The 19,114-nt window shown below is 38.9% G+C and overlaps 1 protein-coding gene across 25 annotated transcripts in view; it reads right to left on the reverse strand.

Annotated features, from left to right (window-relative positions):
- The window catches only part of zmp:0000001200 (dedicator of cytokinesis protein 9), a 110,770-nt gene that overhangs the window by 4,207 nt on the left and 87,449 nt on the right, over positions 1 to 19,114 (reverse strand). For 4 of the 25 annotated variants that reach the window (XM_036139354.1, XM_036139346.1, XM_036139355.1 and 1 more), the window contains exons 35-51: positions 16,414 to 16,528; positions 16,232 to 16,298; positions 16,096 to 16,143; positions 14,189 to 14,325; positions 12,000 to 12,115; positions 11,778 to 11,915; positions 11,494 to 11,676; positions 10,766 to 10,879; positions 8,729 to 8,944; positions 7,673 to 7,730; positions 7,450 to 7,559; positions 6,039 to 6,161; positions 5,812 to 5,925; positions 5,587 to 5,592; positions 3,090 to 3,119; positions 2,391 to 2,537; positions 1,839 to 2,049 (exon numbers count right to left, since the gene is read on the reverse strand). In XM_036139354.1, coding sequence (XP_035995247.1) covers positions 1,839 to 2,049; positions 2,391 to 2,537; positions 3,090 to 3,119; positions 5,587 to 5,592; positions 5,812 to 5,925; positions 6,039 to 6,161; positions 7,450 to 7,559; positions 7,673 to 7,730; positions 8,729 to 8,944; positions 10,766 to 10,879; positions 11,494 to 11,676; positions 11,778 to 11,915; positions 12,000 to 12,115; positions 14,189 to 14,325; positions 16,096 to 16,143; positions 16,232 to 16,298; positions 16,414 to 16,528 — 1,933 coding nt within the window. Of the gene's footprint in view, positions 1 to 1,838; positions 2,050 to 2,390; positions 2,538 to 3,089; positions 3,120 to 5,586; positions 5,593 to 5,811; positions 5,926 to 6,038; positions 6,162 to 7,449; positions 7,560 to 7,672; positions 7,731 to 8,728; positions 8,945 to 10,765; positions 10,880 to 11,493; positions 11,677 to 11,777; positions 11,916 to 11,999; positions 12,116 to 13,883; positions 13,928 to 14,188; positions 14,326 to 16,095; positions 16,144 to 16,231; positions 16,299 to 16,413; positions 16,529 to 19,114 lie in introns of all 25 variants that reach the window. The other 21 variants (XM_036139367.1, XM_036139362.1, XM_036139368.1 and 18 more) reach the window with 13 other exon arrangements.

Genomic DNA, 19,114 nt, shown 5'->3' on the forward strand with positions numbered 1-19,114 from the left:
CAGGAGAGGAGCCTGATAGCTAAAGGATCTGCCTCCCATTCTACTTTTAGAGACTCTAGGAACCACCAGCAGACCTGCGGTCTGAGAGCGAAGTGCTCTGTTAGGAACATACGGGGTAATCAGAGCTCTGATATATAATGGAGCTTGATTATTAAGGGCTTTATACGTTAGAAGAAGAATTTTAAATTCTATTCTTGATTTAACAGGAAGCCAATGAAGGGAAGCTAAAATTGGAGAAATATGATCCCTCTTGTTGATTTTCATCAGAACTCTTGCTGCAGCATTTTGGATCAGCTGAAGGCTTTGAACTGCATTTTGTGGACTTCCTGATAGTAAAGAATTACAATAGTCCAGCCTTGAAGTAACAAATGCATGGACCAGTTTTTCAGCATCACTCCTGGACAGGAGTGCATCTTTATTTATAAGAAATGCATCTTTATTTTGGGACAGACCAATGCAAAGTAGCAGGTAGTGTTAAGTGGGAGGAATCTGAAAAGTGTGGCATGCTTTGGAATTAATCAGCTACCGCAGCAACACCTACAGGCATTTTGGGGTATCTCTGTACCAGCTTGGAAGATCTAGAGACTAAATTTTTATAGCCACTCTTCTTTACAAAACAGTTCAAAGTCAGCCTGAGGAGATAGGGAGCATCTGTAAATGGTAATTTTCAGGTCTTATCATAGATTCTCAATTGGTTTGTGTCTGGACTTTGACTTGACCGTTCTGATAAATGAATATGCGTTGACATACACTCCACTGGTGCTCTGTCTGCGTCTTTAGGGTTCATTGTTCCGCCGGGGAGTGAGCCTCCTTATTCCTTTGTAGCCATTAACAGGTTTTATTACAGGGTTTCCTGAACTTGGCCCAATCCAGGTTTCCAAGCAGGTCTGACCAGTTTACCTGCTGCTGCTGCTGCTGCTGCTGCTGAAGAAAAGCAAACCAAAAGCATGACACTGCCACCGCCTTGTTTACTTGTGGAGATGGTGTGGGAGGGGTGACGTGCACGTGTCAGTTTTCCACCACACTAAAGTTCAGTCTTGGTGTCCTTTGACCAGACCATCTTCTTCCACGTGTTTGCTGATCTTTATGTGACTTTTAACAGGCAGGATTCTTATGGATTTCTCTCAGTAACAGCTTTTTTTTGCCACTTCATTAATATCAGATTGATGAGATGCACAACTATTTTGTGCCAACAGATTCTCCCACTGAGTTCTGGATCCTTGGAACTCCAGTAACCCTGAATGCTCCGGTTGGCTCCTGTCACTAATGCTCTCCTAACCTGGCCTGTCAATGTAGGTGGACAGCCATATTACAGGAGGTTTTAAGTGGTGCCATGCTCTTTTTGATTTTCAGACAATAGATCTCACAACTTAGAGATGTTCAAACTTAAACTTAAACAAATCTTTCTCCCTGTCTGACCGGTCTGCTGTGCTCCTTGGTCTTCATGATGCTGTTTGTTCACTAAAGTCCTCTAACAAACTTTTTCACAGAACAGCTGTATTTATACTGAGATTGAATTACACACTTATGGATTCTATTCACTAATTAGGGGACTTTTCAACACAGCTAAACTCAGGGGTTTCAGAGTAAAAGGTTCTTGATGCGACTTTTTGCCACACTTCTCTAAATTTTACCCCCTTGTTTTATTTCCCTTCCACATTACCATTATGCTTTACTTTGTTGTGGTCTATGATATAAAATCCCAATAAAATACATTGTCTAGTAAAATGTAAGGGCCTTATGCTCTCAAAGGGCATCGATGGATAAATAGTAAAACAAAAGATTTCACTGTTTGACTGAATTACCACTAATAGATAAATGTAAAGAGGGCAGTTTACTGGTCAGTATTGTCCTGCGTTTGCACTGTTCCTCCACGCCGCCTTGCTTTTTGCCAGAGATTGTGAAAGGCATCTCGAATACAAAGCGCCGGATGTTGTGGCTCCTTTCAAACTCGGTCTTCCTGTCGGTCAGCTCTTTCTCGTCCAGGTACGGAGTCACATGGGTCACTTGGATATAGGCATACTTGGAGTCCAGGTCTTTGGGGTTGATCTACAGGGGAAACAATTCATTTAAAGACATCAATGGCTGCCTCACTGCAGCAGCGAATGGCTGACGGTTCAAATCGGCCAACAAGCTCCAGGTGAAAAACTTACTATTTACTATTTTCTTGTTCAATAAATGCATAAAATAATAAAAAAAAAAACATTTTTTTTATTCTGTACAGGCATCAACAAACAGCAATTTATATGATGCACATTGCGCCGAGTTTTGAGAAAGCATAAAAAAAAAAAAAGGTCCCGAATATATATGCTTTGATGTATCAATTGGGATAATCCTGTAATCTGCTAATTTCCTGATTAGTGTCTCATAACAAATGCCAAGAATCTCACCCGCCCAGAGTCCTGAATCATCTTCACGTTCTCCTGCCCAAACTTGTCAGAGTACAGCTTCAGGAGCCTCTGGGAGATCTCAGACAGGGGCGTGAACTTGGGTTCTTTGTAGATGTACTCCTTACCATCTTCATCTTCAAAGAAGCCCTAAAAAACAAACACCCCTAAAAGTCAGATTAAATAAGAACAAACGCTGGGTTAATCTACTAAAACGGGAAGCACATCAAACCAAGTCTAAATAGTGCGTGGGAGGCGTTCTGACACTGGTGGGAGGATCTGATCTGAACAGTCCTAAATACACGACGTACTATCTAAGCTCCAAGAATAGCTACTAAAAGAAAAACATTAGTGTTAGTTCTCTGGTCTTATATCTAAAGGAGATATTTGGATGCCGCAATATCACGCCACCAGTTAAAGCACTTTTGATTTGTTATCGATCATGTGTAAAAGGTTAAAAAGTGAAATGAGGGGTGAAGCCATGCGTTTACACAGCGGGAGCTGAAGCCTGCGATTAGCCTTTTAAAGGGGTTTCCTACTCTGATTGGCAGAAAACTGAACGTGGGATACGGGGGGGGGGGGGGCGTTACGGGGCTCGGATAGAAGCAACACTGCACATGAAACGGCACTGCAGACTGCATTAGTGAAGGAGCACGACACTGAAGCAGCCTAAAACACACTGCAGCCGTCATCCGAATTTACCTCAGCCTCTGAGTCAGTAAACTGGTACTGCTACAGGAGTGCGAACGACACAGAAGAATAAAACCATTGTTATTCCATAACTACAATAACCATGAGCACATTGGAAGGAAGGTACAGTACTAGAAAGACACAGCTGGAGTCAAACACACTGAGAGAACGTCACCAAAGACGAAGAACACGGTCAGTTGCTGAAGCCTCACACGCTAGACTCGCGACACAAAAGCAGAAACACTGAGATGAGTGCCAGAGTGTGTGAGCGCCATGCAACGTGTCCTTCAAACAGAGATGAGCAGTGCTGACTCACTCATTCTGTGCCAACTCAACCATCTTAGTTCGTTTGCTTTTTTTTTTTTTTTTCTGGTGAAAAGAGAATCTCTTCAAATATAACCTCATTATGTAACGCAGTTTTCTTTTTCTCTGTTTGTTTTAAAGCCACGCAATATAGCTAGATCCGTGCTGTTTCCGCAATGTCTGGAACATCTGCACCATTATTGCAAAGCAAAGCTCAGTTTTTATTCTAAGTGAAATGTACAGCAGTCACATATTTGGCCGGTTGGATTGACTGTCACTGCCCTTGATGCCCAACTTTTGATTTGGAGAATGCTGGCTGCGATGCTAAAGCGCATGCAGAGTGTCGGAGAGGCATGACGAAATGAAGAAAGGAGGGAAGAGTCACACCAGAAGTCGTTTTCTGTCCCAAGTTTGCAACACAAGTATCATATGTCACCAAGATGGTGTAATAGGAAGAAAACGTTACAAGGGGGGCTACTCTGTAGAGAAAGACACCAATATTCATGTCGGTCGGTTCTGAAGATTTAAAAGACTAGGAATGGTACGTAAAATTTTTATTTTAAACAATTAGGCTTTCAAAACTGTTTAAATGCTCTGTCCTTTTAATGAGATGCTGGTAAAAATTTGCAGCCGTATGGTGCATGGGTCAACACAGCGCTGCTCCTCACCTACAGGTTGCTGTCCACTGCTGGTCAGCTGGCTACAACTCTTTTCCCTTGCTTACAACAAAGACAAGTTTTCATGCCTGGAAAAATTTCCGGACAAAACAAAAAACTGAAGGACCACTGCCTGTCACTGTTAAAGATTAAAACTTTTGCAAGCTGGGCAGCTGAGTGCAGGCCTGTTACTGATATAAAAAAAAAGTCTGACTATGTTGAATTACACTGAAATATAATCTGGATCAGTTGTATCCCTTTTTTGGTAGGGTGCCTTGAGATGAATTGGTAAACTGTAAATAAACTGCATTTAAAATGAATGGCTTAAATAACCAGCTCATTTGTTTAAAGTCATAATTTTATTCAGTAGGAACACTGAACACTTGGCAGATTTCGATTTAAAGGAATCTCTTAATTTTACCAGCACGTTTCTGATCACCAAAGATAAATTGTCAAAATAACATTGGAGTCATATAAAATGCCGCTCATTAATCATTGAGTTAAATTGCTAAGAAGGCTAAACATTGCTGACATGACATTTTACAAATAAAAAGGAGATAAACACATCAAAATGTTTCCAAATGTTTTCAGATAATTTCCAAAACTGATATTCTTTAAATTATCTTATTTGTTATGAGAAAAACATCTTGGTTGAATGATAATCCTGTTAAATTCAATTTATGAATAATCATACATTGCAAATTCCACATTATTTCAATATCACTGAATGCAATAATAACATAATACAATTATGCAGGTACCATGCATTCAAGCTTTTAATCTCTTTATATATATTAGGTTGTTGATTAATGCATCAGAAATTGTTTAAGGAAACCATGAGGATGTTCTGGTAGAATCAATATTAAACTAAGTTGTTTGCAATGCCACACCAGAAGCTGTAGAAAATGCAACTTTTTGTAATAACAAGGTTTAGACAGAAATAATGAATCTCTTTTTACAGTAGCATGATAAATTGCCCATGTGATCACTTAATTATTTATTTTAACATGTACTTAGTGAGATTTGTACAGCCTTAGAACTGAAGTTCATTTCATGCAGTAAAAACTAGAACGCAAAGGGTTGAACTGATTTTTATATATCTTAAATGACAATATGCAAGACAATTTATTCTATAATAAAAACAATAAATCTTGTTGTGACATCACCTGAAAATGTTTGTCAACTGCATTTTCACATTTCCATCAGAATCCTATGAATTTGATTTAAATTAGAAAATATTACATATTTTAATGGAATAAGAGATGCTACATGTAAGCTAGGCAAAGTTTGGACATTTATATATATAAAAAAAAAGTATCTTGAATCTTTATCCACTACCTAGATAAACCTTTCAACAGAAAAAACAACAACAATGAGCAAACTGTCGAATTGATGTAAGGAACCAACAGTAAAATGTGAGCTGACACAGAATAGTATATGGCTTAATTTGAAGCAACAGGAACTGTTTGACAAGTGCAGATGGATTAAAGAAGCACAAACACCACAGACTAAGACTGGCAAAAATCAAGAAGGTCTCTTGTATGACTTACCGCTGCCTTCAAAGGGAATAAAAAAGCAGAGAAGTAGGGTCATAAAATGTTGACGCATCCCCTCATGCTCTTAATAATATTCAGCAGCTTGCCAACTTGTGCTCTTTCGTCAAATTTTAATGATTTAAAGTCACATTTCAACGCGATATGTTTGTTTTGGAAAAGTGCACCAAACGTTACCCTGGTGGACGGAGCATGTTACTGCAGTGTGGAAGCTGGCTTTACCTGGCCAAAGAAAGCCACTCTGAAGTAGGTCCCCAGCAGCCTCTTGCCTGTGTGCATCACCTCCGTCACTTTGCTGTATGCACGATGCAGAGTGTCATACAGGTGGGCCAGTTTCTGCGCAAAGTGAAAAGGCAGAGCTTCAGAACATGCTAGAAGTCAAGTTAAATTAAGGCTAAATGAATGCGGTTAGCAGATTGCACCCCTAATAAAGAGAAAAGGAAGTGTACCTCAAAATCTCTGCGCTTCTCATAAATTGGGATTATGAGTTTGTAGATGTCCGAGATGAGCTCGTAGCGCTCGGCTTTCCACAGCCCGTCCGCGCACTCCTCTAAAAGCTCCATTAAAACATCCTGAGTGGACAACAAATGGAGAAAATAATGAATGAGGGAGAGTTAGAGGAAGTACCATTATGGGACGAGCATAAAAACTTTAAAAGGAATAGAACGCTTTTGAGCCAAGATATTAAGAGTGGACAGACGGGTCACGATAACCCAATACCTTCAGAATAATCTTGATTTTAAAGCCAAAATTCAGGCTTTGTACATCTCTCCCACTTCAGCACATGTAACTATCCACAGTTTGAACCCTGATATCTCCAGATAGACTTTACAGTAAATGGACTCCAAGCTGTGGAGCAGGTTTGAAGATGATCTGTGATTTTAACACTTGGTTTGACTTATTCTTTGGGATTATATCATAATGTCAAAGCAAAATAAATAAGCCATAGAAACATTTTTGCATGGCAAACAGACAAGATTTTTTCCAAATTATTATCGAACTAGCATCAAAAGACATTAAACTGAATGTATCGTATATTATACAGACTGGTCTGTGCAACACTTCAGACACTTTATAAAAAAAATGCAGCCAATATGCTTTAAAAAAAAATAAAGTCAATTATTAGACAAATCAGTGCTCTATTCATATTTAGGCAAACATCCTATTGTATACTTGTTTGTTGTAGCCTTGATATTCAAAGTATGTAGACTTGGATGAAATAGAAAAGAATAGACTGGAATAGCATTATTGCCCTCTTAAGTGCCCTCATGAAAGTGAAACGTTTCACCTGTATAAATAAAAATGAAAAATAAAATAAAAAAAGCTGTTCAAAGAAAATGGTCGGCAACCTTATTTGGTGCACAAAAACAAGTAATAATTGTAAATTAATTGTAAAATTGAGTAGAAATGTGGGATTTAATTTTGTACAGCTTGAACTAATCGTCTTTGGGACACATTTAGGGATAGACTCCCCCTTTATTTTTGTTTATTGTCTCTCTATTTATTTATATTTTTAGATATATTTTTTTGTTGCTGATTGCAGATTAGAACCTCCATGAGTGAAATGTTTCCTCTTAAATGTTGCCTATTTTTAGTACAATGTTTAAAACCAGAACACAAAAATAAGATGGAGAAAAAAGGAAATTCATGTTCTACGATATCAACCTAAACTGCACTGCTGGCAATTTCCGTAAATGTGGTGATGCTATTTTTCAAGTACAGCTGTCTTCAGTTCTCGTACAGTTCATTCCTGCTAATATTGATAAATCTGCAACTAAATGCATCTTATTGTCCTTACCCTCACGGGGTGAGAACATCAAAAGACACAAAACACATACGATAAGAAAAAATCTGTTTCACCTCGTTAAAATGCACATCCTGCATCCCGACATCCTCCATCATTGCTGCTTCTTCGTCAATGTTTGGAGTTACAACGCGGAAGGCGGAACAGCCCTGCTTGAACATCCCTGCTTAAAACGGGAGAGGGGACGCTCATTTGAGTCAAAACTTTCTGACGACAGATAAATAAAAAAATAATAATTGTCTGGATGTAAAGCATTTCCATTAGAAACGAGTGAAGCACCTTTTCTCCGGAGGTATTCTGCCACGAGGGCTGAAACATGAACGTAACACATGGCCGCCTGGGGGACCAAAACATTGATTAAAATCACAATCACCACAGGGAAAACCAGTAATTTATCGTCATATTACACGTCATATTACATGTCATTATACACCCTGTCTACTTTTAAGACTAATCTTAAAACTTTCCTTTTTGACAAAGCTTATAGTTAGAGTGGCTCATGTTACCCTGAGATACCTCTATAGTTGTGCTGCTATAGTCTTAGGCTACTGGAGGACATCAGGGTCTAATTTTCTCACTCTACTGAGTTCTACTGTTCTCCAGTTCTGCATTGTATTACATTGAAATGACTGTTGTCATTTCAGCTTTTAACTTTTTGTTCTCTCTCTTTTCTCTTCATAGTAGGTACACCTGGTCTGACGTTCTGTTAACTATGACATCATCCAGAGAAGACGGCTCACCCGCTATTACCATCTAATGTAGAACAGATTACTAGATCAATGTGTGCTTCTGTGCTTTTTTTGTCTCTCTTGTTGTGTCTCTGCTCTGTCTTCTCTAACCCCAGTCGGTCGAGGCAGATGACCGTTCATACTGAGCCCGGTTCTGCTGGAGGTTTTTCCTTCCCGTTAATGGGGAGTTTTTCTTCCCACTGTCGCTTCATGCTTGCTCAGTATGAGGGATTGCAGCAAAGCCATGTACAATGCAGACTATTCTCCCTGTAGCTCTACGCTTCCCCAGGAGTGAATGCTGCTTGTCGGGACTTTGAAGCAATCAACTGGTTCCCTTATATATGAAATGTTTGACCAATCTGTATAATCTGACTGATTCTAACTTTGTAAAGTGCCTCGAGAGGACATGTTTCATGAATTGGCACTACATAAATAAAATTGAATTGAATTGAATATGTCAACAGTACAAGAAATCAACACAAAGCAACTGAACTAACACAAAGGGACCCACTTTTTAACGTGAGTCTGTCAAATACTAAAGTAGCCATTCTCATAACACAATCCAGACCCCTGAGGCCTGCAAACAGACTGGAGTCTAACCACGGACCTCCGACAGGTCTCCGTTCTTCACGTGGATTCTCGCCATGCTGTCCAGCCAGGTCTTTCGCAGCTCGGGCGTGCTGGCGTACGACTTGGCGAGGCTGTACTGCAGGTCCACCAGCATCTCTGGGTCCCGCTCGTGCTCCTTCATCTGAGCCGTTGCCATCAACACCGTCCTGATGCGTTTGGTCAGGTCCTTCACATCCGATGGGAAGGCTGTGTGCTGTTGATGAGCATGGAGTTGAGCCAGATCGTCGTCAGTATAACGCTCATACGTTTTTAATTGTTGATTTACAGTCCATTAAAGAAAACAAGTAAGCATATATTTTTTTTAAGTGTGTGAAGTTTCAACCACAAAAAAAATAATAAATAAGACTTTTAGACGTTTTTATAACTTAAAATTAGAAAACGGATGTCATACGTTTGTGTTCAGTCTCCTTTCATCTCTGATGTTCCTAAATTAAACGCCTTCAGAGGTCAACAAAGCAGCAAACTCTGCATAACCTTAATGCATTTTAGTCTTAGCGAAATTACAACTGTGCTCTCAAGGCCTCAGAGGTTTTGTGGCAGATATTAATTTAGCGACAAAGCTGTCATTCACTTTAGATCTCTGAGAGCTAAATTCAGCCAGTGTGTCAAAAACCTAGGGGTCATATTCGACATGGGTTGAAAATGTGACAAACAAGCCGCCTCTGTGGCTCTTATCCGTTCTAATCTGCCATTTTGTTGACTGAACCTTCAAGAGTGAAATGTTTCCTTTTAAAGGTAACCTAATTTTGAATGTAAGGTTTAGCACCAGAACATAAAAATAAGAGGGAGAAAAAGGAAACATTTCTCCTGCTCTGCCTCATCAAACTAAACAGCACTGCTGGCACAAGTTGCCAGGGTTGTTCTCTCCGGCTGCAAGAGAAGTAGTAAAAAACATCAGAGTCATCGAGCTTTTCTAGTCGGACCAGGTCTTTGGAGGTCAGACAGGCAACAATCACTCACGGTTTCACAGACAAACGTTGGGATGGCCGAGCTTTTTCTGTGACCGTACCTCAACTCTGGGATCAGCTTCCAGTAGATCTTCTATCTATAACTAAACTTGACAATTTTAAATAAAAGCTCAAAACCTTTTAATACTTAAAACTGTGGTTCTGGTTGTATCTACCTTGTTTTATCCATTTTGTTATTTTCTTGTATCTCAGTATGTTTTTAATATATTTATCGTTATGTACTTCGATCGCCATTATTGTAAACGTGGGATTTATAATCAAAAGATTGAAGCTGACTGAAATTAATGACTAAAATGCATCACAAACACCAAGGAAGACGGCATGCACACTGCAAAAACGAAACAAAAAAAATAGTTGAATTTTCTTAAAATGAGTGTATTTGTCCTTGATTTGAGGATGCAAATAAGATGATTTGCCAATGGAATAAGATTTATGCGCTTAAAATAGGAACAACTCATCTCAATCATCTTATTTCAAGTGCAGTATATCTAATTATCTTATTTTAGGTGTAAAAATACTCATTCCATTGGCAGATCATCTTATTTACCCGCTCAAATCAAGAACAAATACATTAAGTTCAAGACAATCGGACTTATTTTTAGTTCCGTTTTTGCAGTGCACTGGCAGAGATAAATATGTGGAGAGGTTTACAGGAAAGTTATGCTACAAACAATATCTAAAACCTTGATCATCTCACAGAGCACTCTGTGAGATGTTCAAGGGCATAACCACAAACCCAATAAAATGAAAGAGTCTGCTCTCATCAGCACCATGACACAAGGTGGTGGCAGGATCATGGCGTGGGGATGCTGAATATAAATACGCACCACACTTTTCAGATTTTTATTTGTTTACAATCTTGATCCGCAAACCATTTTCTTTCCATTTTCAAAATTATGCAATGCTGTGTCGACTATTTTGCACAAAATGCCTTTAAAAAATCCACTCAAGTTTGTGGCGTAAAAGTTGTAGGGTCTTAAAAACATTTTTCTCGGCACTAGAAGACTGACTCAATGTTATTTATTCTTTGCTTTGAAGCTTCCCACCTTGATAGTCCTGTCACTGTTGGCACACGTGTTGATTATCGACAGAGACTGCTGGAAGCGGGTGCTTCCAATACCGATCACGTCAGCAATCAGCTGGCTGACAGCAATCACCACCTAAAGCAGAAATGCATGATGATGGTGATGATGAAGGAATTTATTTCAGACAATTTACAAATTTAACACATTTAACAAATATTAAATAAATCAATTTCAGAAATTAATGAATAATAATAATAAAAAATAATTTAAGAAATTCTTCAACCAAGTACCACATAAAAAAGTAATTGGCAAAACATTAAATAAAATTTTCTGTTCCAATTCAATTAAATCATTTGAACATAAATAGAAATGAGATAAACAAAGTTTCCTCTGAATAAAATATATCAGGTATATTTACCCTGATATTTGACATTGATTAATGATTAAAGTTGTAAAGATGCACAGTTGTAAGAGCAGACCAACCCTCTACAGAACATTGGGATCACAGGAAATATGCAAAATCAGCAGCAATAAGCGACTGTAGGTATACCGGCAGGCATGGAAACTGAATTGAAATAGCTGGAACAAATAGTCTGCAGCAGAAAAAAACTAAACGTAGACTTCTTTGCAGATATTGGAGTCTCATGCAACTGATTGGACAAAATTAAGTGCAGCGCTTTACCGGGAAATCAAATGATCCTGAAGGTTTACTGTAGAGATAATTCGGCTCCACAGAGAAGCTGTCTTACCTGCAGGTGTGTCCTGACAAAGGACTTGCGACCGGTGTATTCAAAGTTGCTCTTCATGAGAAAATACAGCAGGTGGGCCGCGTCGTTGCGGATGGAGCTCAGCTTGGAGTTGCAGCATTTCAGGATCTCGTAGCAGAAGGCCGCACACATATCTGCACGCCCTTCAAAAAACGTGCACTGGAACTACAGAGGGGGGGGAAAAAAAAAACAGTTCACCTTCTGCCATGATTTCTGGTCAAAACAAACAGAATATCGTTAGGTACGGCACCAAATGCTCTTCAGACCTTGTAGATAAATGTGCGCAGCGACGTGAAGACCTGCTTCAGGGCTGTTTCCGACTGATTGATGCGCAGGAAGCAGAGATGGACGTCGAACACCTTCTTCATCAGCGGACTGTGACCGTGGTCAGAGCATAGTTGTGACTGTGTGGAGAAAAGCGATGGTCTGTAATTCTGACGAGCAGACAATTCGTCTCCTGGGCAGCCAACAGGTGTTAGACCTGATACCTTGAAACCCATGATGAAGATGCTGAGCGTGTCCAGGACAGTAAGACACACTTCTGTGGCGATGTTGGCCTCCAGAAGCGACTGGTTCAACACATCCGCATCGGAGTGGCTGTAGGCTGAAAGGAAATCACAAAATACTGCGGCTCTTTCATGCTCTTCTGACAAGAAATGCTATTTACAAGATATGGAGACATCTGTCAGTGTTAAGGCAAAGCTGTTGCAAAAATGATGGAACTGTTATCTTATAATGTTGAGCATAAAGTTTCATTCCAAGCCAAAGCCAAAAAACTATTCGACAAACAAATGGTTTTGTTTTATCAGATGATTGGTGATCATTTGGTGTGGGGACACCAACCTCTGTGGAGATGTACTGACTAGTGATTCAGAAGGAAGATTTATTAGAATAATTGGAATGATAAGCAACCGATTAAAATTATGTGTAAGCTAATCCATGAAAAAGCTTTGTGGGCGTCCTAGCTAGACCAGGGGTCTGCAACCCGCAGCTCCGGACCTGCGTGCGGCTCTTTCATCATTATATTTATTTATTTTTAGCAAATGTACCATTTTTTGTTTTTGCACAATTTAGTAAGGTAATTCAAATTTTGCCGTTTCCATCAACCTTTTCAATGAGATACTTCAAAATGAAAAAAGACATTGATCGAAACTCATCTATTGTTTGCAAATTTCGCTCAAACACCTCAAACAAATTTTGAAAACATCTCGGTGGTGTATACAGGAAAAGTGGAATCCTGCTGTAGGGCGAGGCCCTGGCACATGTGCTGTAGGCGCCTTTTTAAGCAGGTAGTGTTTGTATGCCTGCACGTGCTGTTGAGTTTCAAAGAACATACCGCCTACTAGTGGTGAGGCAGAGAAACTACACAGTTTTTTTTAACATTTCCACAAGTCTCGTGTACAGAAATCATAATTAAAAATTTGTCACATAGATGTGTTAACAGAAACGAAACAGCAATCCCGTTTTTAATGGATCTTTCCCATGTAAACAGGACCTGAAGGTAATGGCTTAAAGATGGCAACACAGCCACAATATCTCCAAAAGGGTTGACCCTGGCACCCCAAACTCCAAGACTACTAGAACGGTTTAGATTTAAAACAAATATGGTTACAGACTTCTACATTTAAAAAGTTAAGGGAACCTATTCTCAGCAGCTTCAGTAAAAGCAATATTTATTTATTTATATTTATGCTTAGATACTGTCATAATTCCCTTCTTTTCCCAATTAGGTTGGATCTTTGTCATTTTGTGCCTGTTTTGGTCATTTCATACCCGACTTTTCTGGGTAAAAAATAGTTCTGTCTGTCACAAGATGTTGTCACACTTTGACAATGGACAATTTAAAGTAATCTTCTATGTTTTACTCATGGTCTAAGTGATAATATGACTAATAAATAATATCTACCAGCAGCAGGTCACCTAGTTGTTTTATTTATTTTTGGGCGATTATCTGTCACATTTTATTCAAATAATATTACACAATTAATTGAGATATAAGTAAGATGTTGGCATTTTATAACACGTCATTTTCATCTTAAAACTACTGAATTACAGTAAAACACAAATTGATTTACCATGATTTAGGCACAAGCCTGCAAAGTGGTTTGTTTAGACAAAAATGGAGATAGGTAGGGGTAAAACTGTCCAAAAAGGGGCCATGAACAGGCAAACGGGCAATTCATCTGAAGCCCGTTTGGCATCCAGTTTGGAATGAAACTCTTTACAGTTTAATTGGATTTATTTTCCCCCAAAATGAAATAAAGTCAAGAGCAGATGAGCTGTGCAGAGGATGAGAAGATTTAGAGGTAAAGTAGACATGCTTTCTTCTAATTTAAACAAATTAAAGTCCTGGCAACCTCTCACATTCTTACCATGTTCTACAGATATTCCAAGTATACTTGAAATCTTTCTTACACTGAAAACACAAAGAAACTGTATTAAATGATGCCTTTTCATGAAAAATATCCACCTGACTTCCCTCCGATTAACAAGAAGCTGCCTTCACCAAGCTCTAATACAGTTTACAGATGTTTTTTTTCTGCTTGACGCTTGATCGGGATTAAACAGAGGATGATGAGGAAGATGATGAATAGCGCAGGGTGGGGTTGGGGTCAGACTAGATGGGGTGAGGAGGAGGAGGAGGCTCCTCTGGTAGAGCATGGTAGATGGCACTTACTGTAGTTAAAAGTGTATGAGTTATCCAGGCTGCCGAGCTGCTGTAAGCGGGCATGCATCATTCCCGCCCTGTTACGGGACACGGGCAGAGTCTGAGACTTCCGCTCATGTGCTACGGTTCCTGCCCCATCCTGGTTCCTGATGAGGAAACAGGATATGTTAGACGGAGCGCCGGGAAAAAAACCCAGCGGGGCCATAGGTTAGTCGAGCAGGCCAAGATGAATACGTCATTCTTACACACCTGAGAGGTGTAAGCAGCACTCAATAGTGCCAGGAAGCTGAAATGTGCAGATCCTGTACTTTAAAGTCAAAAAATGTGACTATGAGTGCATGTTTAACATGCAGCCTAGGAAGAAACGTAACACCGCTAGAGCGTTAACACAAAGTTTAAGCTTAAGCCATGCACGAAAAAAAAAAAGAAAAAAGAGAGGCGGTGAGATGGAAAACCAAAAACTGTCACAGCACTGCAATGTCTCTCAGAGAAAACGTCATGCACCACGAAAGTGCTTTCGACCTTTAGCTTACCCAAGCAGGAGAGGGCAGGAGCCAGCTTTTATATCAGTAAGTTAAACTTGTCAGCATTTGAGTGAATAGAGATAGAAACAGTGATGGGAAGGTTAGAGCGAGTGAAGGCCTCTCAGGGCGTAGGCCACAACACCCGAATATGAAGAGTGAGAATGGATGGGTGTTCAGATGCATCCGAATGTTAAGAACTTCTACTTAAACATTACAGTCACATTTTAATTCAACGTCTGACCTGGATAATCAAAAATACAGATCCACTCATCATGGGCATGATCCTCATGTCAATTTTGAGCTTTAAACGATTTAAGATGGGATATTTTTAAGTTGCAATCATTAAACATGAGCTATGGATGGGCAATTACTACACGGGTTCTCGTTAGCCTCAATATGTTATCATTAAGATAAGAATCTTAATTATATTGTGACTAAGACAAAATGTAAACGTAACCAAAAAAATTATTGGGATTGTTACTTTCACCATGTTCTCCATTCTTGGTTTCATGAGAACATCTGCTCTATGAATAAGCGCAGCTAATGTGTGCTTTTAAAGAAATAACATTGCAAGACTTTTTTTTAACTACTTCTCCGATGCAACTTCAACGATATTGAGTGCAAAGAGAAATGTTCTATGCAATTTGCTCTTATTTTTAAGTGATATTTTATTAGATTTTATTGAGTCAGTGAGGCTTTAACTGCAGTAATCTGCAATCCCAGCCCTACAATCTTTGTGCCCCTCGGCAAGTTGCGCCTAGACAACATGCTGCCTGTAGCCATCAACAAGTTGATTGTGTATTTCTGTGTAGACATTTCCCCAGAATAGGTCGAGCTCATTCAAACTAGTACACGTCTTGTCATGGACCGGATTTCTAAGCACACTCCGGAAAAAAAACGTGTAAATCAAGGATATTCCCGACGCTTAATTTTAGCCATCTTTATAGGTTCAGAAAACATTGTTGAGGTGTGTTTGGGATCACTGTGCTGATGGAAAATGTAATATTGCCATAGCTTTCACCCTCTGATCAGACTACTACCCTTCAATGAAAGGAAATTAGGATGTTCAAGACGGTTAATAGAGGACGGATTTCTGATAAGAACGACAGGTCAAATATCCAGCCAGTGGCATTAATCCAAATTACTTGTGGGGCTGTGGATATATATTTAGGTTTTATGTATAACTTTGTGTGATCACTGAATACACAATGAATTTAAACTTGTGGACCCAGTTCTTGTTTCTCAGAATCCGAACAAGCAACAAATTATTAGGTAATTTATGCCAATGATGAGTGTGTGTCCGTACACATAAATCTGTATCTGTAAAACAACGGCATTTTACTCTCCCGTAATAATGAGGTATCAAAAAGACAGAAAACTTTGCAACGTTACCTTGCAATGTATCTTTTCCCCATGTATCTGAACTGATGGAGGCAGACTCTGAAGAGAGGAGAAAAATCAGTGATCACAATTTTTTTTTAGCACTTATAACACCTAAATGTTTTAACAGCAGAAACAAGCATCTCACTCTATCAAAGTAAAGAAGTCCATCAGTTCAGCAGATGAAGACTTGTTCCAGTAAGTGAACAGAGCATCTGTAGAGGATAAATATAGAGAAGGCTTGCTTTCTCATGCATTTAAAACGCACAATAGGGCTCCTTGTTTCAATATCAGAGATATAAGGTGTTTTTTTGGTTGCTTTTTTTTTACCTTCAGACATGCTTTTAAGCAAATGTAATAAACACATTAGGAGGCTTTTAATCTCTGCCTGGTCCAGTTTATCACATCGCATCAGGGTGCTTCCCAGGGTCGAGCCAGGTTGGTTCTGAGAGGAGAAAACAAAGAGTAGTTAAGTAGTGAAAGACAAATTATAAATCTTTTTTTTATTTTATTTTTTTACAGATAAGGCAATTTCTCCTTCAAATGCATCAAGAAAAACCAAACCAGACGTTTATGCAGTAACTGTTTCAATGATATGGGAGAAATGGCTCTTCTCCCAGGGTGCCACTGTTTCATGGGGTGGTGCAAGCCTGATAAAGGTATATCCGTCAGTAGTATCCTAAATAAGTTTTCTATGTCTTATTGGCAAGCCCACCCCCTGTGTAGTACTTAGTGTAAATAATGTAAGAAAACGTGGCTGTACACGGCAGTCAGCTTATGCTTAAGATAGCATGCTATGTACAAGTCCCAGTCTGTTATTTTTAGGACCATTTCATTTTCTTTTAAAGAATTTATTCATCTATAGTTCAAAATAATATGTTGACAGATCAAACTTTAAATGGATAAATCTTTGCTGAAAATAGATTTTAAACAATCCACAGGCACATGAATTTTTATTATTTTAGAGAAAACACAATAATCCACTTTTATTTTTATTATCAAGACAACCTTAAATTAGGACAACCAGGTCAAACCTGGACTCAATTAATCTAAACTTATTTGAGATTCTTTAAAATCAGGTTGGGTTTGCGAATCCTACAGAGAAACCCAGTTTCTCTAATAAAAAATAAAACAAAACAAGGAGGGGTTGATCCATGGTGGCATTCATGTGAGTTGAGCCGACTGAGGCTAAAGGATTGCACATGTTTGCGTCCTCCAGCTCCGTAATAGTTTACAGATTTTCTTGGTTTTTGGGTGTGCATATTAGGCCTCATACTTGGCACATTTAGCTGGACTCACCAAAGTCTAGTCTGAATCTGATCAAGATGCAGTCCAGTCTAAGCAGGCAAAGTTGGGCAAATGAGCCTGGGGAATATTTTGGGCCATCGTCATACTTGAACCGAGGTGAATTTCAGTCTGTGTGTCGCCAGACTAATTCAGACTGTTTTACCACAACCAATTTTTTTTCATTAAGTCAATCCTAATACTTGATGCTGACACATGTTGCATTAAAACAAACAAAAAAAATGTTTTTTAATCTGATTTACTGAGTGGCTACGGCATGACTAGGATAAATGCTCTCACTGCCAGGGATGAAGGAGTCAACTTACAGAAATAGACTTATTAGCTAAGATGTTCTGGGCTTTTACTGGAAAATAAGTGGCTTTAAACAAACACCATTTCTCCCAGCTGGGGTAGAGTGCAGAGAGAAAATAGAACCACAGCGGTTAAACGCAGCTGTGCCGCAGACACGGTTGGGAAGTGTGCCAAACATGTCGCTTTGCCAGTATTCAGTCTAGACTGTGAAAGCGGAGGTGGGTGACTTCATGGACAGCATGATACAACTGGAGCAGATTTTTAAAAGGGGAGTTTTGAGGTTGGAAAACTTCTAGTAAAGAGCTGATGTTCCTCAAAAAGTGGCTTAAGCGTTCTTTTTCTTTATTTAGCAGAGTTCTGGTCAGTATTTTGTTGTCCACTACTTTTTTGTAATGTAGGGAAACATGTTCTTTCGTAATTGCTCAAATTAAGCAAACACACATGAAGATGGCTGACAGCATAGAAAACAAAAGGGCAGTCAAGCTTCTACTCATAATTAGCTGTAGGTGACGGTGAGAAACCTGTTTGCATGCGTGCCTGTGAACATCTGACAAACAAGAGTTCTTACACATATTTCGTTGCACATTTCCATGCATTTTTGCACTTTCTGCAATATCTTCATGATTTTCTGCACAACTGAGCACAACTGAGTAGTCAGGTCTGATTACAGTGAATTTAAATGTAGTGGTTTACCACCACACAGTGTTTCACATTCCAGCCAAATGGTTTAATTTTATGCAGATCTGATGAGAGCACCGTCTTCCATGTGTTTGCTGCCCCCCCTGCGTGTCTTGTGGGAAACTGCAACAAGGATTTTGCAATTGTGACACTTCCTGTTGATTTATCACATAGATTTTACAATTACATACATTCCAGTTTGTGGTTGTAGCGTGAAAAAATGTGGAAAGGTTTTATGGGTCTGAATAGTTTTTTTTAAGGACAATGCCTCTGAAACAACACCAAACCAGCCATCTTATGCTAACAAACAACAATGTGTTTCTGATACTGTAGCATGGTCCTGTTTTTGCCTCCCAGACTAACACAGATTAGCTTTACTTAAAAATATATATATTGTCTATTGAAACTTGAAACTATAGCTAAGAGACAGATTTTAAAAACATACATTTAATCTGTTTGTAAAAATTCAAAAGTACACCCACTTTAAAGTTGTACAAAGACTAAAGGCATTAAAAATTGTCCATTTTTGATTTTTGAATGAGCGTGTATTTTATCTAGGGGTTTTCAGAGGGTGACATGTCAAAGGTTAACAGTAAAGGGCAAAAATAATTCATACTCCTGGCAGTTTTAGATTTAAATACATTTTTATGAAATAAATAAAAACATATGTAAAAAGAATATCACTCTAAAAAAGAATCTTGTTTTATTTACATTTATTTTAAAAACTGGCATGTCAAAAATGATCACACCCTTGTTG

Source organism: Fundulus heteroclitus, chromosome 7, assembly GCF_011125445.2.
Source record: "Fundulus heteroclitus isolate FHET01 chromosome 7, MU-UCD_Fhet_4.1, whole genome shotgun sequence".
Taxonomy (NCBI): domain Eukaryota; kingdom Metazoa; phylum Chordata; class Actinopteri; order Cyprinodontiformes; family Fundulidae; genus Fundulus; species Fundulus heteroclitus.